General features: G+C 41.9%; 2 protein-coding genes across 6 annotated transcripts in view; one reads left to right on the forward strand and one right to left on the reverse strand.

Moving 5' to 3' along the window:
- LOC307213817 (trifunctional purine biosynthetic protein adenosine-3) overlaps nt 1–9,262 on the reverse strand; it is a 27,090-nt gene extending 17,828 nt beyond the window's left edge. The window contains exons 1-7 of the mRNA XM_079972027.1: nt 8,950–9,262; nt 7,270–7,290; nt 5,131–5,279; nt 2,518–2,613; nt 1,550–1,724; nt 1,263–1,374; nt 505–573 (exon numbers count right to left, since the gene is read on the reverse strand). Coding sequence (XP_079828153.1) covers nt 505–573; nt 1,263–1,374; nt 1,550–1,724; nt 2,518–2,613; nt 5,131–5,275 — 597 coding nt within the window. The 5' untranslated portion in view covers nt 5,276–5,279; nt 7,270–7,290; nt 8,950–9,262. The remainder of the gene's footprint in view (nt 1–504; nt 574–1,262; nt 1,375–1,549; nt 1,725–2,517; nt 2,614–5,130; nt 5,280–7,269; nt 7,291–8,949) is intronic.
- Nucleotides 9,263–12,070: 2,808 nt separating this feature from the next.
- SON (SON DNA and RNA binding protein) overlaps nt 12,071–18,276 on the forward strand; it is a 35,729-nt gene continuing 29,523 nt past the window's right edge. For all 5 annotated transcript variants that reach the window (XR_013837697.1, XM_079971978.1, XM_079971979.1 and 2 more), the window contains exons 1-2: nt 12,071–12,230; nt 14,210–14,376. Coding sequence is in view for 4 of the 5 variants with exons in the window: in XM_079971978.1 (XP_079828104.1) it covers nt 12,151–12,230; nt 14,210–14,376 (247 nt within the window). In the remaining variant the exon portion in view is untranslated. The remainder of the gene's footprint in view (nt 12,231–14,209; nt 14,377–18,276) is intronic.

Raw genomic sequence — 18,276 nt, forward strand, 5'->3', positions numbered from 1 at the left:
CCGACCTCCTCTTCTCCCCACATGCCCTCCTAAATCAGCTCTGAGGAGTCAGTACAGTCCATGTTGGGAGGAGAGGGGAGATTGTTCTGTGTGGAAAGCAGAAATGCTTGCACTGATGGAACAACTGTAACATTGCAAGGCCAAGTTCCACTCAGCAATGCAATATTTTGATTACATAAATAGAATATATTTTGTTTTGGCAACTCACATAGGTAGAGCTCAAAACAGTACCACCATAGTCTATCTCAGTGAGTAGCTTTTGAGTCCTTAAGTAGTAAGGACTTGTACTTAATATACAGAATGGGCATTACCTGGCCAAAGTTAAGAACATTTGCTGAAAACAGTAAGTGATAAAAGTGATTAACCAACTGGACTTGCTTTATGCGTTGCATGATGGACATCAGATGCGATCCATCAGAGCTGCTACATGAATGGGAAGGAATTTCAGTGAATGGAAGAAAAGCTGTGTCAGAAAGGCTGCCAGACATTATAGGATATACTTACAGAGACCTCTTCTCCATCAAGAAGCTCCTCAACAACAACCGTTTCTCCAGCTGTTCCAAAGGTTTTATCCTGCATGAAAAGTATACATACATATCTGAACACAGACTTTCCTTTGTAACAGTATTCTAACAAATAGAATCTGCCTGATCCAGCAGAGAAGAAAGAACAAATGCTTTGAAACATGTTCTCAATCTTCTTCAGAAACCCAGCAATATAGCAGAGACCTTCTCAAACTGTTTCTATTTTAAGATATCAACATTTCAAGTTCCATGGAAGAACTCGCTCAGATGAAAGCAATAGAATAGACACCCCCTTAAACCATGGATAGAGAACTTGTGGCCCTACACATGCTGTTGGACTCCAACTCCCATCAGCCTCTGTAATCACAGCCAATGGTCAGGGATGATGGGAGTTGTAATCCAGCAACAACTGGAGCTCACAGGCTCCTTACCCTTGCCTTAAATTATAGTTCTACACATCCTTAATAGCACAGTTCATGCTTACTCAGTAGTAAGTCTATCTGCATTTGTTGGGGCTTACTCACAGGTAAGCATACATAGGATTGCATTCTAAGTGGCACTGCAATTCTAAACATGTCTCAGAAGCAAGTCCAGTGCATTCAGTGAGAGTTACTCTCCACTAAGTGCATTGAGGATGCAGCCTCAGTCCTGGTTTGGCCCAATACTAGGCTCCCAGAAATCAATTTTAGATGTAATCTTAATGATAAAATTGTTTTTATTAACACATTCCCAACTTACTTGCATTATTTCATGGACAGCTTTGCACGCATCTTCTTTATTAGAGGCCACAATCACACCTTTTCCGGCCGCCAGACCACTTGCCTTTACAACTAGGGCAGGGAAAGCCGCACTTAACGGGGGTGGGGGGTGGGGGGGGGAGAGGAAAGCAAGCAAGCAAGCAAGCAAGTAAGTAAGTAAGTAAGAGGAATTTCATTCAGATTTCAAGCTCTATACATATTCTCAAAAGCAGGGAAGATGCAACAAAAATAGACAAAGAATTATCCACGTGCTGAAAGATGCTGTACCTGGTAATAAAGGCACATGCTTCTTTTGCATTAGTGAAAGCTTTCCATCTTGCAGTTGGAATGTCATGACGATCCAAAAAGGCTTTGGAAAAGCTCTTGCTGGACTCTAGTTGAGCTGCCTTTGCAGTAGGACCAAAACATCTCACGCCAGCAGCTGTCAAGTCATCAACAATTCCTAGCAGCAGAAATAATCCAAAGTGTTATGGGTTTTATGAAAAGAGTTAATTGAAACACAATCATGGATCTAACACTGTACTCTGAGTACACCATCCACACAGAGGAAGGTCTTCACAGCCTCGGGGAAACCTCAAAGGTAGCAGAGGTACCAAATACCATCCCCCCATTTATAGAAAACGCCCTAAGGGGGCAGTCACCATCCTCTGCTTAGAAGCAACAAACTCTGAGCATGCACAGTGGCTGTGGAATATTAGCTGCCTTTTGCATAAGAAGGAATAAAACGGAATGGATCGCCATGGAAGATGCAAAGGCACTTCACACAGCAATATTCTGTGCATGTTTTACTTATAAGTCCTAATTTAAAACAAAACAAAACAACTGAGATGAGATTACAGAAATGGTATCCAGCTATAAATGTTGGTAGAAGTAGCAGCTAGAGAACTTTGAGGCCATAGTAACCAAATCCATTCCTTGGCTATCATCTAGAGTAGCTATTTCAAAAGCTGAAGCAGACAAACAACGAGCAAAGAACTGTTTGAGGCAAACACTGTGACCAAAACAGAGTCACTCCAGATCTCTGAGCTGTTAGCCAACCACAAAGGCCCAAAAGTACTTTTCCACTTTAATGTCTGCTCCCTTCATTACCATGTTCTGGTAGAAGAGATGCCCTATACCGCATGTATGTTAGCATACTTGTGTGTTTTTATACGCTCAGATCAGCATATCAAAGTCATAAATTAGTAGATTAAACAGGAGGCAGGAATTTGCAGAATAAGTTCTTTTAGACATACCGGCAGCAAGAGGGACTTCTGGACCAACCACCACAAGTCCAATCTTCTGGTTTTTACAGTATTTGGCAAGAGCAGCGTGATCACTGACTGAGATAACTATCAATGGACAAAAAAAATATAGATCGGTTGCAATTAGCTGTGGTTTTTATTTACTGCTTACATTTGTTTCTTGCCCTTCCACATGGCTCAGAGAGGCACTTAACCTTCAAAGCATCCCACTGAGGTGGGTTAGGCTGAGAGACAGTGATATGGTCCAAGGTCACACAGTGAGCTTCAGAGCTGAGCAGGAGTTCGAACCTAACAGCTCCATTATGCAATCTTCCATTTGCAAATATTAATGGTTCAAGTCGCATTGTACACAGAAAGCCACATGTCTAAAGTGGGAATTATGAGTTCTAGGTCACTGACTGCAGTTAATATTAAGTCCTGGTGTTACATTAATTCCGGGACAATACTGGGGAGACTTTTCTGTGTGTAAAGATGGCAAAGTTGCCCTACTTTTTGTAAGGAGATTTTTGAGAGTTATTTTAATTTTAATAAGCAGCACCAGACAGGCACACACAAACACCAGTATGTGCCAGCAAGGGAAAGAAAACCAGGTAGCACCCCCCACACACACACAGTAAAGAAAATGTTATGCTCTGACTTTTATCAAGAATAAATAAATCCAAAGTCTGAAGTGAACTGGGTCATGTGAACCAATTGGCCCGGAGAATTCCTACCCCCTCATTCCACATGACAAGCATTGGGCAGTTTCAAGGGGTGTTACAGAGGCAGAAACTGCTCATCCCTTGACAAACATGAAGCAATATGTTTTAATTGGCCAAGCGTATTTAACCTGTAGCCTTCTTTCCTTCTGTGATGTGATTCCTGATATGGATTTGACAACTCTTAAATAGCAGAGGGGGTGGGCGCTGATAAAGGTGCTGTGTAGCATTTTACGGTAGCTTGAGAACAGGCCTTCTCTGCAGTGGCTCCCCATTTTGTGGAACGTTCTCCCCAGGGAGGCTTGCCTAGTGTCTTCATTACATATCTTGAGGCGCCGGGTGAAAATGTTTCTCTATAACCAGGTCTTAGGTGGATTAAACATTCTAAGACCTTTTAAATGTGTTGGGGGTAGATTACTGATCTGTTCGTTATTGTTTTATTATGTATTTTGTGTTCTCACAAAACTGTCCTGTGATCTTCGGATGAAGGTTGGGTATAGAATAAATTTTCACTTTGGTTAATGCTGAATGAACGTTTGGAAAAACTGCCCTTGAGTGACTTCCCCCATTTCTAAAAGAATCATACCAGGATTAAGATTAAGAATGCTTTTTTGTCTTCTAGGATTTAATTATTCCACAAAGATGAAATGTAGAATATACCGCATTTTTCGTCCCATAGGGCGCACTGGCCCATAGGGCGCAACTAGGTTTTTGGGGGGAAATAAAGAAAACAATTTTTATTCCCCCCCCCCAGGTGCGGGGCTGGGGCAGGGGAAACCCGAGCTTCCCCCGACCCCAGCCCCCAGAACAGGCTGCTCTCCGCAAGCCGTGGGAGAGCTGCGCGACTTTGCGCAGCTCTCCCACGGCTAGCGGAGAGCTGCGCAAAGCCGGAAGCCTGGGGCGTGCTGAGTCACGCAGATAGCTTCCTGAAGCCTGGAGTGCGAGAGGGGTCAGTGCGCACCAACCCCCCTCGCTCTCCAGGCTTCAGCGAAAGCCTGCATTCGCCCCATAGGACACACACACATTTCCCCTTCATTTTTGGAGGGGAAAAAGTGCAACCTATAGGGCGAAAAATACGGTAGTTTGTGGGTAAAAGGAGGTCTAGGCTTTATGGAAATTTGAATGTATATAAACGCCTCCAGGGACCAAACATTACCACTTCCTTTTCCCACAACTAATTTGCTATCTCTTCTGCTTCAGATTTAAAAGGCAGATCATAGCAAAAATGTGTACCTTAAAAGACAGATCAGGTTGTCATGCAAACAGATTGTGCGCTTTTAAGCATTACATCATCATGAGAAAAGTTTTCTTTTTAAAAAATTATTTTAAGAAGCTGTTTTTCTAATATTTAGAGGCAGACAGACAGACAGACAGAGACAGACACACAGATTACATTTCTGCATATTCTATTTTCATTGGGGAAAACAACAGGAAAAATGTAACACTTATATAAATGAAAATAAAGTAATCTTGACCATAACATTGGTACTGTCCTGTGAAAGACAAGGTTTTTGGGAGAGGAAATCAACATTAATTCAATGAGCACAGAGACAAAGATTTTTGTTTCATGCTCTACATCTGAACAGACCACATGAGTGCCACGTGAATGCCCAAGGCATCTCTTTCACTCTTCATGAAAAGGATAGCTAAATAGAGCATATTGGACTTTAAATGATGCAGCAACCCTTCTTCTCACAAAGGGGGAAATGGCATCTCAGAGACTCAGAGTTTATGGCACAGAACAGAGTAATTGATGCCAGCCATTTTAATTTTTGCTTCTTCTAATAGACTCACAAAGAAAAGAGTCTGAAAGTTGAAAATGACCACAATTTATCAGTGGGAGCTACTGAAAGATTAATGCTGTGAAGCGAAGCATTTCAACTTACTCTACATTTTCTTCAATTACCTGCGTTAGAGATTTTTCCATCCTTAGCTGTACCAGCATTTCCAGGTGCAACCAGTACCTGTTTCACATGTGGAGACTGTGCCAGTTTCCAAGCCAGAGCATGTTCTCTACCTCCGCTGCCAATCACAAGCACGTGCTCAGCCATCGGTCTGTGCAGAAAGAAGCAGGATATGCAAAATATTGAGTGCTGTACTGAGCAACAGCTGTAGTAGCATAACGTGTCATTTTGCTTTCCATATCACACTGCTGTTTGCAACATAAAGTATACAGTGGTACCTTGGGTTAAGTACTTAATTCGTTCCGGAGGTCTGTTCTTAACTTGAAACTGTTCTTAAGCTGAAACACCACTTCAGCTAATGGGGTCTCCTGCTGCCGCCGCGCGGCTGGAGCACGATTTCTGTTCTCATCCTGAAGCAAAGTTCTTAACCTGAAGCACTATATCTGAGTTAGCGGAGTCTGTAACCTGAAGCGTATGTAACCCGAGGTACCACTGTATAGTGCAACAATTTATTTTCAACTGAACCATAACAGAGGATTTTCTTTATACATACCACACTAACTTTAAAAATATTTGAAAATGCCAAAAATAACTAACGGTTGGTTATTTTTGCTGCTGAAATGTGCAATATAGATTATACATTTTTAAATGCATGGTTAATTGGCTGCCTTTGCTATGAAAACCTTTGTATAGCTCCTGAGGGAATAGGTTCCGAACTAGTTAAGAATTTCACTTAAACAAGGAGTCCCCCTGTTGCAATTTTTGCAAACATGGCATTTACCCTTCCCTACCCCCCTCCAGTATAATCCTCAAGAGCGGCTGGTCATTAACCCCACTCTAGTCAATGTGTACAGTTCCTCCCAACCTCAGGCACAGATAAAAAGCAAACCCTGCCAAACACTTCTTCCTGGGTATGCAGAGACGCAATCCATTTGGAGAAGGGGGAAAATAAGATCTGTTATGCTCCTTTCTAAACTCAATCCACTTTGCATAGTAGCACTACGTATGCATATATCCCACTTCCAAGTCAATGACTTCCCAACTTGTCACAACTACAGTTGGCCAGAAAACAGGATGAAAGAGGCTACAGATTTGCATAACAGTAGCAGATGCTAATCTATTTGTATATTAAATTTGTATAACAATTTTAGAATAATGACTATAATAGAAAAATAAATGAGTGGTATTCAACTCAGAGCAGATCTACTGAAATGAGTGGACCTAACTTAGTGATGTTCATTAATTTCAGTGGGGGCAATCTGAGTAAAATTTAGCTGAATACCATCATAATAAGATAAAACGTGCCCTATTTATTCATTCATTTCATAAAAATTATATACTTCTTGATTGTACAAAAACCTCAGAGTAGCTTACAAAAAAATTAAATAATAAAATTAGCAATTTAAAAATAACTATGCATACAGAAAGTCATCAGCTGCCTCCACAGTAATTCAATCACAAATCTGCAAGAGTAGAATATGGTGTATTGAGGTTCTTTCAGGATTTAATACACCTATCAAGACTCATGTGTAGATGTGCATACTTTGTTCTCAGGAAGCAGACACAGGGTTGTTACAGATCTTTGCAGAGGTTGCTTTGAGCATAAAAATGGTAATTATGGTTAAGTAAACTAGGAAAATACAACGAAGCAATGCTTTATTTAGCAATCATTGGCATTTTAGCAATAAATGCAATATACAACTCAATTTTGCTCATCTCCCTTACAGTGCTCCAGTACTTGTCAAATAACTAAATTGTCCTTTAAATGTTTTAGTAACTAAATGTTACTAGTAAATGTTTTAGTAACTAAAACATTTAATATGTAGTGAAAAATATATACTTTCGTACGATAAATAATTCAACTGATGACTGATTTATCATGCCTGAAGTGCAAGTTAAGAAAAATCAACACAAAATAATATACAGTAAATCCTCAAGCCCAAACATTTGCATTTGGTAGCAAATCCAAGAGACTTCTGATGAAAACACCTCCTGGTATTCATGCTTAGCACTGCAGTAAATCAATGGGATTTACTTTCAAGTAAGTGCATTTAGGACTAATATAATAGAGATGGACTGGTTTTACATAAGTCATTCTCGCTAGAACTGGAGGCTTACACTATGACACACAATGTACTTACTGTGATCTTGACAGCAGCAATCTGGAAAGAGTGGGTTTCCAATAGCCATGCAATAAAGAAAGAAAGAAGCAGCCGCCTCTGGCTATATGCCTATCAAAACCCCACTAATGAGTGACCAATGAAGAGGAGACATCAGCTTAGCGTAAAGAGGGTGGTTACAACATTTTTCAGGGTAGATAAGATCTTGCTCTTTTTAAAAGAAATCTAAATTTTAAAACTGCATTGCCTCACAATTTCACAAAGACTGGGATCAAAGAGCCATGCATCTAGGTCCAAAACTCCCAAAGGGCATTTGACTTGCGCTTCTCAAAGAACAGTGCCCCACAAGCCACTTGCCAATCCATTTTTAAAACGTTCAAAAGTAACAATAGACCCCCTCAAAATTCTCAAATAAACACTCCCAAATTTGGGCACACTGAAAGCAACTCTTTGGATCTTGGCCATATTTTATGAGCTATCTCTATTGGAAATTAATATGCACAATATTACTCCAAACCTCCATCCTATCCTTAATGAAACTAGCCTATGTAACATGGTACCGCTGGGGTGATGATATAGAAAGATCGATTCAAAATCGCTTATAACCATGCTTGGATCTCCATGCACAGAACACTTTCTGCAGTCTAACTTGGTTACGAACTTAATTCGTTCCGGAGGTCCGTTCTTAACCCGAAACCGTTCTTAACCTGAGGCGCGCTTTCGCTAATGGGGCCTCCCGCTGCCGCACAATTTCCGTTCTCATCCTGGGGCAAAGTTTGTAACCCGAGGTACTACCGGTACTTTCGGGTTAGTGGAGTTTGTAACCCGAAGTGTTTGTAACCTGAGGTGTTTGTAACCCAAGGTACCACTGTTGCAAATGAAACAATAACCCAGTATACTTTTGGTACAGGATGCATTCCTAACACAAGCTACTTTTGTATCTTAAGGAGAAAAACAGAAAGATATGGAAGCTCAGATGCCTTTTTAAAAAAATCTAAAAAATCATTTAAATATGTTACAGTTCAGAGCTCTGAAACTGCACCAGAAAGTGACATGGTGTTATGTGCTGTTTGTGGGAGGGAATGGAAGGGGGAAATATAATCTACATCAATTTAAGGTTGAAGTCAAAAGTCTTTGCAACCCTCTAGGTAACAATTCATTTTGACATGGCAGCCATATAGGAGGGTCTAGTAGGCCACTACTAGGCGAACAGAATAATTACCCTATGCTGAGAAGGACACACTAAACAGAAAAAGGATGTTTATAAAGATGTTAAACAACAACAGAAGAACAGAACCCTGTGGCACCCCTCCTTTTCACTTTTTTCCAGGATGACAAGGAACAGTTAGTGAGCAACTCTTTGTCAACCAGGCTACAAATCCACCTAACAGTTAGCTTGTCCAGTTCACATTTTATCAGCTTCTCTGCAAACTGACTGTTTAATTATCTGTTCTAGGACCTTTCCTGGTATGATGACAAAGTGACCAGTTGGTAGTAGCCTGGGTCTCCCCCCACCCTTTTGAAGATAGGGGCAACATTTGCCCACCTCCAGTTCATAGGGACCTCACCAATTCTCCAATAATTCACAAAGATTATAGGCAGAGACTCTGAGATTGTATCACCAAGCTCCATTACTACTCTTGGGAAGAAATCAAGCCCTGGATATCTGAATTTATTTAAAGTAGCTAAGTGTTCTCTTACCAGCTCTTTTCCTGTCTTGGGCTGCAACTTTCTCTCCTTGCATCATTTATTTTGTCAACACCAAGTTCGTCACCCGCTTTCCTTTTAGGTGATCTCAAACACTCAGCTCCACCCCATATAAAAAACAAACTTGCAAGGCATTGAACACCCATAACATGGTACCTAGGAATTAAGTTAAACTTTATTTATGCTGGTCACATTGCTTATGATTAAGCAATACCACTTTAATGTGAAAGGAAAGATGGGAAGCTCATCCCTAATGCAAATGTTTCTCCATTCTTGTGAAAAACGAATGGGATCAGTTGTCTTTAGAGAACACACAATTCATGCATTACAACAAACACCCATGAAACTTTAAAAGAGAGTTGCATCGTAAAGTTGTAGCACCCACTGATCTTAAAGCAACAACATACATTTTAAAAGTATGCGAAACTATATTCATACAAATTATAACATTTTGGAGGGATGCCAGTACTGCTGGCATCTTGCTTACTTTAAAAATGCCTGTATCAAACTGAAATGGAAGCAACCCGTGAGAAACGCAAAAGATATTTGGCATTCCAAACGCGGGTTTTGTAAGAAGTGTAAGGAAGCCATGTAAAACCTCAGAAGCAAAGCAAATCAAAACACGTGGTCACGAAAATCTGAAAAAGAAACTTCTCTCCCTGCAAAGTAAGGGCAACAGTTTTGTTACGCACTGTAAAGAAGCACATAACACAGCCATGTATTTTTATCGATGTCCACCCTCCACCCCCAGCGAAAGCAAAAACTTACTTTTCGGGTAGCTTTTAAAAATGGGCAGTTTCCCGGACCATACGGCAAAAACTACATTTCCCAGAATGCTTCAAATGTAGCAATATTTAACCCTCTGCGGGGAAGAAGAAAAGGAACAGATTTGCTAATACAGTAAACGGAAGGGATGTCGTCTAACAAATACTCTAGAGCAGAAAAGTAACAGCTACGTACGTAATAAGCTAACCAGATCTGTGTAAGAGCACTTTGAAAACAAGCAGATGCTGGGCCGGATCCTTGTATTGTAGCAAACCTCTATCGTTACTAATAAGCTACAGGGGAGCTGTGAGCCAGAGATCGAATTAAATGGCTTTAGGACAGGATAATGGGTTGCATAACACAGATAGTTAAGAGACAAATGCCCACCAATTTATCTCGCAGTTATGAAACTCCAGCCCAAAGCCTACTACAGCCTTAGTTCTATGCATTTACATGGGAGCAAGCCCCTTGCAGCAGAACTTAGACATCAACTGTCTTAGAAACACTCACTCTGCACTGGAAACGTTCTTTCCTATCCTTCCAACTTGCAGAGAAATTCTAGGGTTGAACTCGTGACACTGAAAACAATTTATGGCGCTAAGTTGCTGAATCTTGGCACAAATAAGCCTTAAGTCCAGCTGAATTCATAATGATTTTCAAGTAAAAAGTCCATAGAATAGTATTTAATTGACATTAAATCCGGGTTGTAAATTGGGTTATGCTGTTTCAGTTTATTTTGCTGTGTTTTATGATTTACGATAATTATTTTGTATTGTATTTTTAAATTTGTTCTATTTGTAAGCCTCCCGGGGAATGTTTACTGATGGGCAGTTATACTGAATATAGAAACAAACACTACCTCCAGAGATAACTAATGAAAGTTAGACAATTTTGAGGAATATTCTAATATTAAAAATACAGTATCTAAAGGTTAAGGCACCACATTGATTTTGACAAGATTTATGGCCTGCTTAATAAATGCTTCTAAGTGGATTATATAAGGGAAAGATCATAATTATGTGCACCATAAAACTATTGTTATGAGAATTATATTTTTCTATTAACACTATATTAACAATCCAGATGCAACCAATGTAGTTTCCACTTAAAACTCTCGTTTTAAAACCCTGTGACATGGAAAATATTTCCACTAATACAGGGATGTGGAGTCTTGTGCTCCTCCAGCTGTTGTCAGCCCAAGACATCGACTAGGTTTATATGGATCTCAGGTTCTGCCTACTTTCAAAGATTAAACCCAGACCTTCTGCATGCAAAGCATGTGCTCCCTTCACTGAGCTGCGGTCCTTCCCTCAACCGTGTTATAAACGTGTGTACATGCTCCAGGTGTACCTTAGCCTAACACTTTTTTTTTTATTTAGAAACGCATTCATTTACAGTATTTCAGCAGTGAATAACACTTACGACTGATGCCTTTTAAGGCCCGTCTCGGGAGCTGTTGTGTATTTATTTTTAGCAGTTCTGGGCTAGTGGTGTGCGCGTTAACATCTTACGGAATTCAAAGCACTGAATTTGGAAATAATGCTGCGATCTTATGCTGAATTACTTGCGAGTAAACATGCACGGAGTCGGGTTCTCAGCCCGCCCAGCACGCAAACTCGGAAAGCTTTTGGTGTCGGGTGTGTGAGAGAAAGTGGTGTGTTTGTGTATACGTATATCTGTATTTCAGACTGTGCGTGTATATGGCGTCCTTCCGAGCCGGGAAGCAAGGACGGCGGCACCTCGCCTCCAACTGCGGCATCAACAACATGGCCGCTGTTCCCCGGTCGGAGGGGGGGCAGTGCAACGTCCAACTCCGAAGGACTGGGCCTCTCCGCCGAGAGCCGCCAGATGCGCGCGGCACCTTGGGGTTTTTTTGCATTCAGTTTCATTGACCTTGTGCACAACCACGTCTGAAACGGGGGGCGGGGGGCGGGCGGACACGAAGCGTCCCCCTCGGCGAACAGAAGGACAAAGTGCGGGCCTTTAGATTTTTTTCCTGTCCCGGACTCAACCGCTGCTATTGTCATTGTGTTCCCAACTCCGGACGTCGCCTGAGCTGACGAGAAGCCAGAAGGCGGCCATATACAGTTACGCAAGGCGGAGGGGGGGGGGGAGGAGGGGCGCCCGGAGTCACGTCCGCCTCGCACCTCCAAGGCATCTGAGTAGGCGCTCTATGGTTTACTTCGACTACAGAGCGCCCATCCCCAAGCCGGCTCAGGCTCCGCCCCTTGTCGGAACGAGCAATCAGGAGAACGAGAGGGCAATCCGGAAGTGGAGGGCGGGACGAGGAGGAGGGGGGGAGGGGAAGAAGAGCCCGGCCGCGTCTTCTTCCGGTGTTGCATTGTAGAGCGCAGGCGGATCTGCGTCTCGGAGAGCGAGCGAAGCGGGGGATAAGGGGAAGTGGGGGGGCCTGTGCTGCGCGAGGCTGTCATGGCGACTAGCATCGAGCAGATTTTTCGGTCTTTTGTCGTTAGCAAGTTCCGGGAGATCCAGGAGCAGCAGTTCGGCAGGTAATTGGTCAGAGGGACCGGGTTTTCTTTTGGCGGCGGCATTACGCGGAGTAACGGGCGGAGTGGGGGAGGGGCAGAGCGAAGGGACCGGAAGGGATGTCGAGGGAGGGGATGCGGGGGGGGGGAGGCCGTGGGCGAAGAGCTTGTGGCAGCGGCCGGGGTGGGGGGGCGCCGGGGGGACCGAGGCGCCAGGGAGAGACAATGAAGGGCAGCTGCTGAGGGAAGCGGCGGAGCAGAAGGACGGCGTCTGTGAGGATTGGCGCTCAAGCCGACTTCGGACGGGGGCACCCAGAGGAATAAGGGTTTACAAACGGACCCTGAGCTGCGAAGCCGCTGAAGCGGGCCTTGCGAACCTTAGGCCTCTCCAAAAGTTGCTGAACTACAAGTCCCATCACCCCTGTCTATTCGCTGTGCTTGTTGGGGCGGATGGGAGTTGTAGTTCAGCAGCATCTTGGGAGGATCAAAGGTTCTCCACTCCTGCTCTAAGGAAGCCAGTGTTTCGAAGAACTGCTCTCCAGGAAGTTAGCTGTTCCTTCAGTGGTTCTGGCCGGTAAACAAAGTATTAAAGAAAAGAGGAATCCAATGAAAGGATGGTGTTCATGAAGACAACATTTTGTGAGGCTAAAGAGCCAATTCTAAATATGCATAGGATTTTACAGTAAACATCAAGAGTTGATTCTCTCTTAATATGTAATTGCTTTTTATGAGAATTAAGTATTTTCAGAAATGCTGGGAATGTTAACTTAGTTGTGAAGGTTGGTAGAGGTTCCTAGTGGTTTTTTCTTAGTGGTTTGTTCTACTTTGTACTGTAGACGTTTTGGAGCATGTATTGCAGGGTTATTTGTTGTTGATGCTTATAGTGTAAACAGTAGTACTGACTCCTTAATAATATTGCTGTTTTGTGGGGTTTCTTTGTTAAGCACTGTGAAAAGAAAAATAACACAACTTGACTGTAAAACAGTCATCATTTAGTCATGTAGTTCATGGTGGAAGTTTCATTCACTGTGCAAACTCCTTGACTGGAATGGATGAGAAATTTCATTTATTAAAGCGCCTAGCATTTTATGCAAACCACTTGGATAAGCAGTTTACAAATTTTGTTAAATAAATAGAAAAAGTAACCAAAGTGTCACATGAAGTATACCGTCCACAAAAGACAAAAAATAGAGTTCTCAATGATTCTGTTCATCACATAGTGTCAAATCCCATTGCTAAGTACTGTAGAAACAGTAAATGAAATACCAAAATGAGTTAAATCATATACATCTGTTATGTCAGGAATATTTTTTAGTACAAAAGTGGTTTTTTAAATAGAAAAATAGGATATAATGGCGATACATGTAGTCTGCAGTCGAGATCAGTGCTATAATAGACACAGAAGCACGCTAAACTTGTAAACAACCACATTTCTTACTGTACTCTTTCACTTTCAGTTAGCAAGATCTAAAATTCTCCATTATTATACAGTTAAGTGTCTCAGTGCAAGGCCCTGAAAATTTTCAAAACCGTTCCAAATGTCCAATAGGGTGCCTGTCACTAGCCTTATACACTAGCACCCAAAAATCAGTACAGTAAACAGAAGATACTTTAATGAAGCAGTATGTTAATCCTTAATTGTTAACTGTTTTCTTTCCTGTCTTAAATCACCACATCTAACCTAAGTTAGTTAGTTGAAAGGGTATGTATCTACAAGGCTTCCAAAGGGAGTAATATTGTATCAATATCCAAACACATCTATGTCCATACCACCTACTGTACAGCAATATGCTTTTTGTCCTTGAATGATGGTGTATAGCAGTACGCCACATGTGAGGCACATCCAGCTTCTTCTTCCTAGTTGTGTTTGTACAGTACGCTGAAATTCCTCTCTGTTCATGAATGAGCAAGTCTGCATCCAATTCTATATGTTAATTGAATGTTATTGTTTTATATTATTGCCATTTATTTTTAATGTATACCTGCATATTTTTCTTTATTAGTGCAAAGTTAGGAAGCCAGCACAATGGTGAAATAAACTCATCTGAGCAAGTGAACTCTTCAGATGATACAATTTCGTCTATTGGGAATCTTCAGAATGATCCACTAGTGCAGAAGATAGAACAAGTATTATCAGAAGTGTTGGGTGCAGAGTCACAGTACAAACCAGGTACATAAAAAATATTTTAACCCTTGTATATAATTTTCTTTCAGTGTGCTCCTTCAGGTTGAAATCTAATGCTCTACATTCTCCAGTGGAATGAATTCTGTCACCACTATGGGACTTCCCCTTCAAATTCTGTCCCCCCAGGAGTCCCTCATGTGTCTGCATCTGCTCCAGAGGATTGTGGGATCCTCTGGGGGGAAATGGGGAACCTCAGCGGGAGCCGAGGAAGAGGGGAAGTCTGTTTGCACTACATTGTCCTCAATTTTATTTTTATTTAACAGAAAGCTCTTCAATATGTTATTTGTGCCATCTGTGCTTTTTGGTCAGGCTTCCTCAAACTCGGCCCTCCAGATGTTTTGAGACTACAATTCCCATCATTCCTGACCACAGGTCCTGCTAGCTAGGGATCATGGGAGTTGTAGGCCAAAAACATCTGGAGGGCCGAGTTTGAGGAAGCCTGTTTTTGGTGGTTTTGGCAGTTTTACAGTTATGTCTTTCAAAGTATTCTGATTTCCAAAAATGAGTTAAGTTATTGATCTTTTACATTTGGGAAAACTAACAGTGTATCAATGTACTGTGTAAAACTAGTTAGAACAAGTATATATAAAGTATTTTCATGTATATGTTAAATTACGGCTGCAGCTCTCTATGCACACTAGGGAGTAAAGCATATTGAAATTACTAGGATTTATTTGTAAGCAAACAGATTTAGGATTTAGTTGTAATTGTCAAATTCATTTACTAATAGTAAAATACAGTGTTATTTTTTCTGATTATTTGAATGGGATTCAGTGGGTTATATGCAGCTAAGTAAGTTAGTTAAATGTATGTTTGAGTCTGACTTCATTGAATACAACCCAGTGTAAATGTGCTTATTTTTGAGAAAGCTGCTGGTTAAGCTTTCACACATTTCATGTGTGTGAAGTCATTGCCATATACCTATGGTATTAAAACACATGTGTTTTTAAAGTTATATGCAAAAAACCAATATATTGGACAATAGCTGATTTCTCAGATCACTGTTTTGTTTTTTGTCAACTCAACTGCTGAATACAGTCATACCTCGGGTTGCGAACATGATCCGTGCAGGAGGCGCATTCGCAACCCACAGCGTTCGCAGCCTGAAGCACCGCATCTGCGCACGTGCGTGATGCGATTTGGTGCTTCTGGGCATGCACGTGACGCCATTTTGTGCTTCTGCACATGTGCGAGTGCCGAAACCTGGAAGTAACCCATTCTGGTTCGGCGCGGTCCGCAACCTGAAAACACGCAACCCGCAGTATTCGTAACCCGAGGTACGACTGTAATTTCTGTAAAAGATAGTGCACAATTTACTCTGGCCTAATGTGAATCATTTGAGTTGCGTTTAATTATTTAAAAACTATTATCATTCATTTATCTTTTGTAGAAAATTAACATATCACCTGAATAGTGAGACCTCAGACATGGTGTCAGAACCCAAGTTCCAGAAGTATTAATGCAGTTATGGTAAATTGTACCATAAATTATTATGGCCGGACTAAATTAATCTTATATAACCCTGAAACCTCACTCCTAATAGGAAACTCAGGTGTGAGTGTTGACACCAAAATAGAACCACTGATAAACAAGAGGGATATATCGGCATGCTCAGGAAATCCCCAAGGCTTGCAGAAGTACAAAAATATTTTTTAAAACCCAGTGACACCTAAGGGGGCAACAGTCTGTCCCCCACTCAACAGTCCAGTGTGGACTGACTATGCCAAGTAATCATGGAAGTGAATTGTCAGTGAGGAAAGTAAACTGGTGAATGGGGTGGGAATGGAATGTAGTATCCTGAAGCAGGGCATGGCTAGCTTCCTGGCTAGAACCCCAAACAGGAACAATCCTGTTAGTTGAGGATACACCACAATGTTTTGCTGCAGGTCTTACTTATAAACTTCTGTTCCTCAACTTAAATCACCTCTCTTCTTTTCATACTGATGTATTTTTTAAAATTAGTGTTAGATTGACTAGTGAAATTAAAATTTGCAGTGTTATTTAAGTCTAGCTCCCTACTCCTTTGTATATAAGAGGATCTGAGAAACAGCTTTGTTTTTCCTTTTGAATGAGCCACAGTTACTTGTTTCATTAGGTACATGGGTGGCGCTGTGGTCTAAACCACTGAGCCTAGGGCTTGCCGATCGGAAGGTTCAAATCCCTGCGATGGGGTGAGCTCCTGTTGCTCTTTCCCAGCTCCTGCCAACCTAACAGTTCGAAAGTGCAAGTAGATAAATAGGTACTGCTCCAGCGGGAAGGTAAACAGCATTTCCATGTGCTGCTCTGGTTTCGTTAGTCTTGCTGGCCACATGACTCAGAAAAACTGTCTGCGGACAAACGTCAGCCAGTAAAGTGAGATGAGCACCGCAACTCCAGAGTCGTTCGCGACTGGACTTAACTGTCAGGGGTCCTTTACCTTTTTACTTGTTGCATTAGAACTTGGAGAACTTGTTTATTCTGATTGTGATTAGTTAAATCAAACATGGTTTGATATCCTAGTTTTTAAAAAATAACAACAACAACAACAACACTAAATACACTGAATAGTTGTATGACATATTCAGATTCTGTAAAAATGTGTTCTTATAGCAGAGCTTTCCAAACTTTTCAAGCTAGTGACACATTTTTTGGACATGCCTCATTTCGTGACACAGTAATTCAGTTTTACTAGCAAACCGGAGGTTAAACTACCGTATTTTTCCATGTATAAGACGCCCCCATGTATAAGACTACCCTTATTTTTTGAACCAAAAATTAAGAAAACAAAACACTAAAATAGAAGTGAAAATCTGGATGATCTGCGGTGGCAAGTTTATCTTCTTTTTGGCAATTGCCTTCAAAGTTTCCAGCATGAGGTACATACAGTGCACCATGGTGCAGAAGCAAAGGCAGCAGCTGGGGCACCACATGCTTTCCTTCAGTGGTAGGTGCTGCTGCTGCTGCTGCTGCGGGGAAGCGAGGGGAAGACAGCGGACATGCCGTTGAGCAAACTGAGCTGAGGAAGGTGGTGAGCGGGTTGGGGGCAGGGTGGGAGTTTGAGAGGGGAAGAAGGAAAAAATGGAAAGAAGGGCAAGGAAAGGTAGTTGAGGCAGCTCTCAGCAGTGGTGGTGGCAACTGCTCTTGCTCCGGTGGTTGAGCCAGTGGGGGCTTCAGGAGGCGATCCAGTCACCAGCATGCAGCCCGGAGGGGGAGGAGAAAGGGGGGACGGCAGCAGGAGGGACCGCCTCAGCCCACCCAAGCCAAAATCCCAGACATATGCTTAAATATTTAATAAATCCCCCCCAATGCCCATGTTCCGTGTATAAGATGACCCCCATTTTTTTAAAGCAAAAAACCTCGTCTTATACATGGAAAAATACGGTAGCCCTTTCCAGCCCCAGGAGGACCGCGGGGAGCGTTCGTGTAACACACTGACACACTGCAGCTGACACACTAATGTGTCACAACACACAGGAAAGCTCTGTTTTAGAGTTACATCAGGGTTATCAGGCATGTACAGATTTGCATAAAAAGTAACAACTGAGCAATTGTAATCTTGCTGAAGGGGGTTAGGATGGGTGGATCCGTAAGTTTGCTAGAGCAGCATTTTCACCCTGGAGACCCTTGCCTGATACATCCATTGAAAGCTCCACAGGCATCTATCGACTCTTGGTGGTAGAAGCCAAAACAGGCGTTCCAGGGGCTGATGCACCTATGGTTCAGGTCCTCTCCTCTTCTGTCCTAGCTGGTGTAGCTATTTTTCCTCTTGTTGGTGTCTGTTAGCACACACATATTTATTAACAGGCATTTTCTGGTTAATGTTGCTTGCACACAAAGCCATCAGATTGTATTGTGCAAGTATTTCTGTTTCGTATTGATTTATTATTTTGTTATGCTTTATAATAC

Source organism: Podarcis cretensis, assembly GCF_951804945.1.
Source record: "Podarcis cretensis genome assembly, chromosome: 4".
Classification (NCBI taxonomy): domain Eukaryota; kingdom Metazoa; phylum Chordata; class Lepidosauria; order Squamata; family Lacertidae; genus Podarcis; species Podarcis cretensis.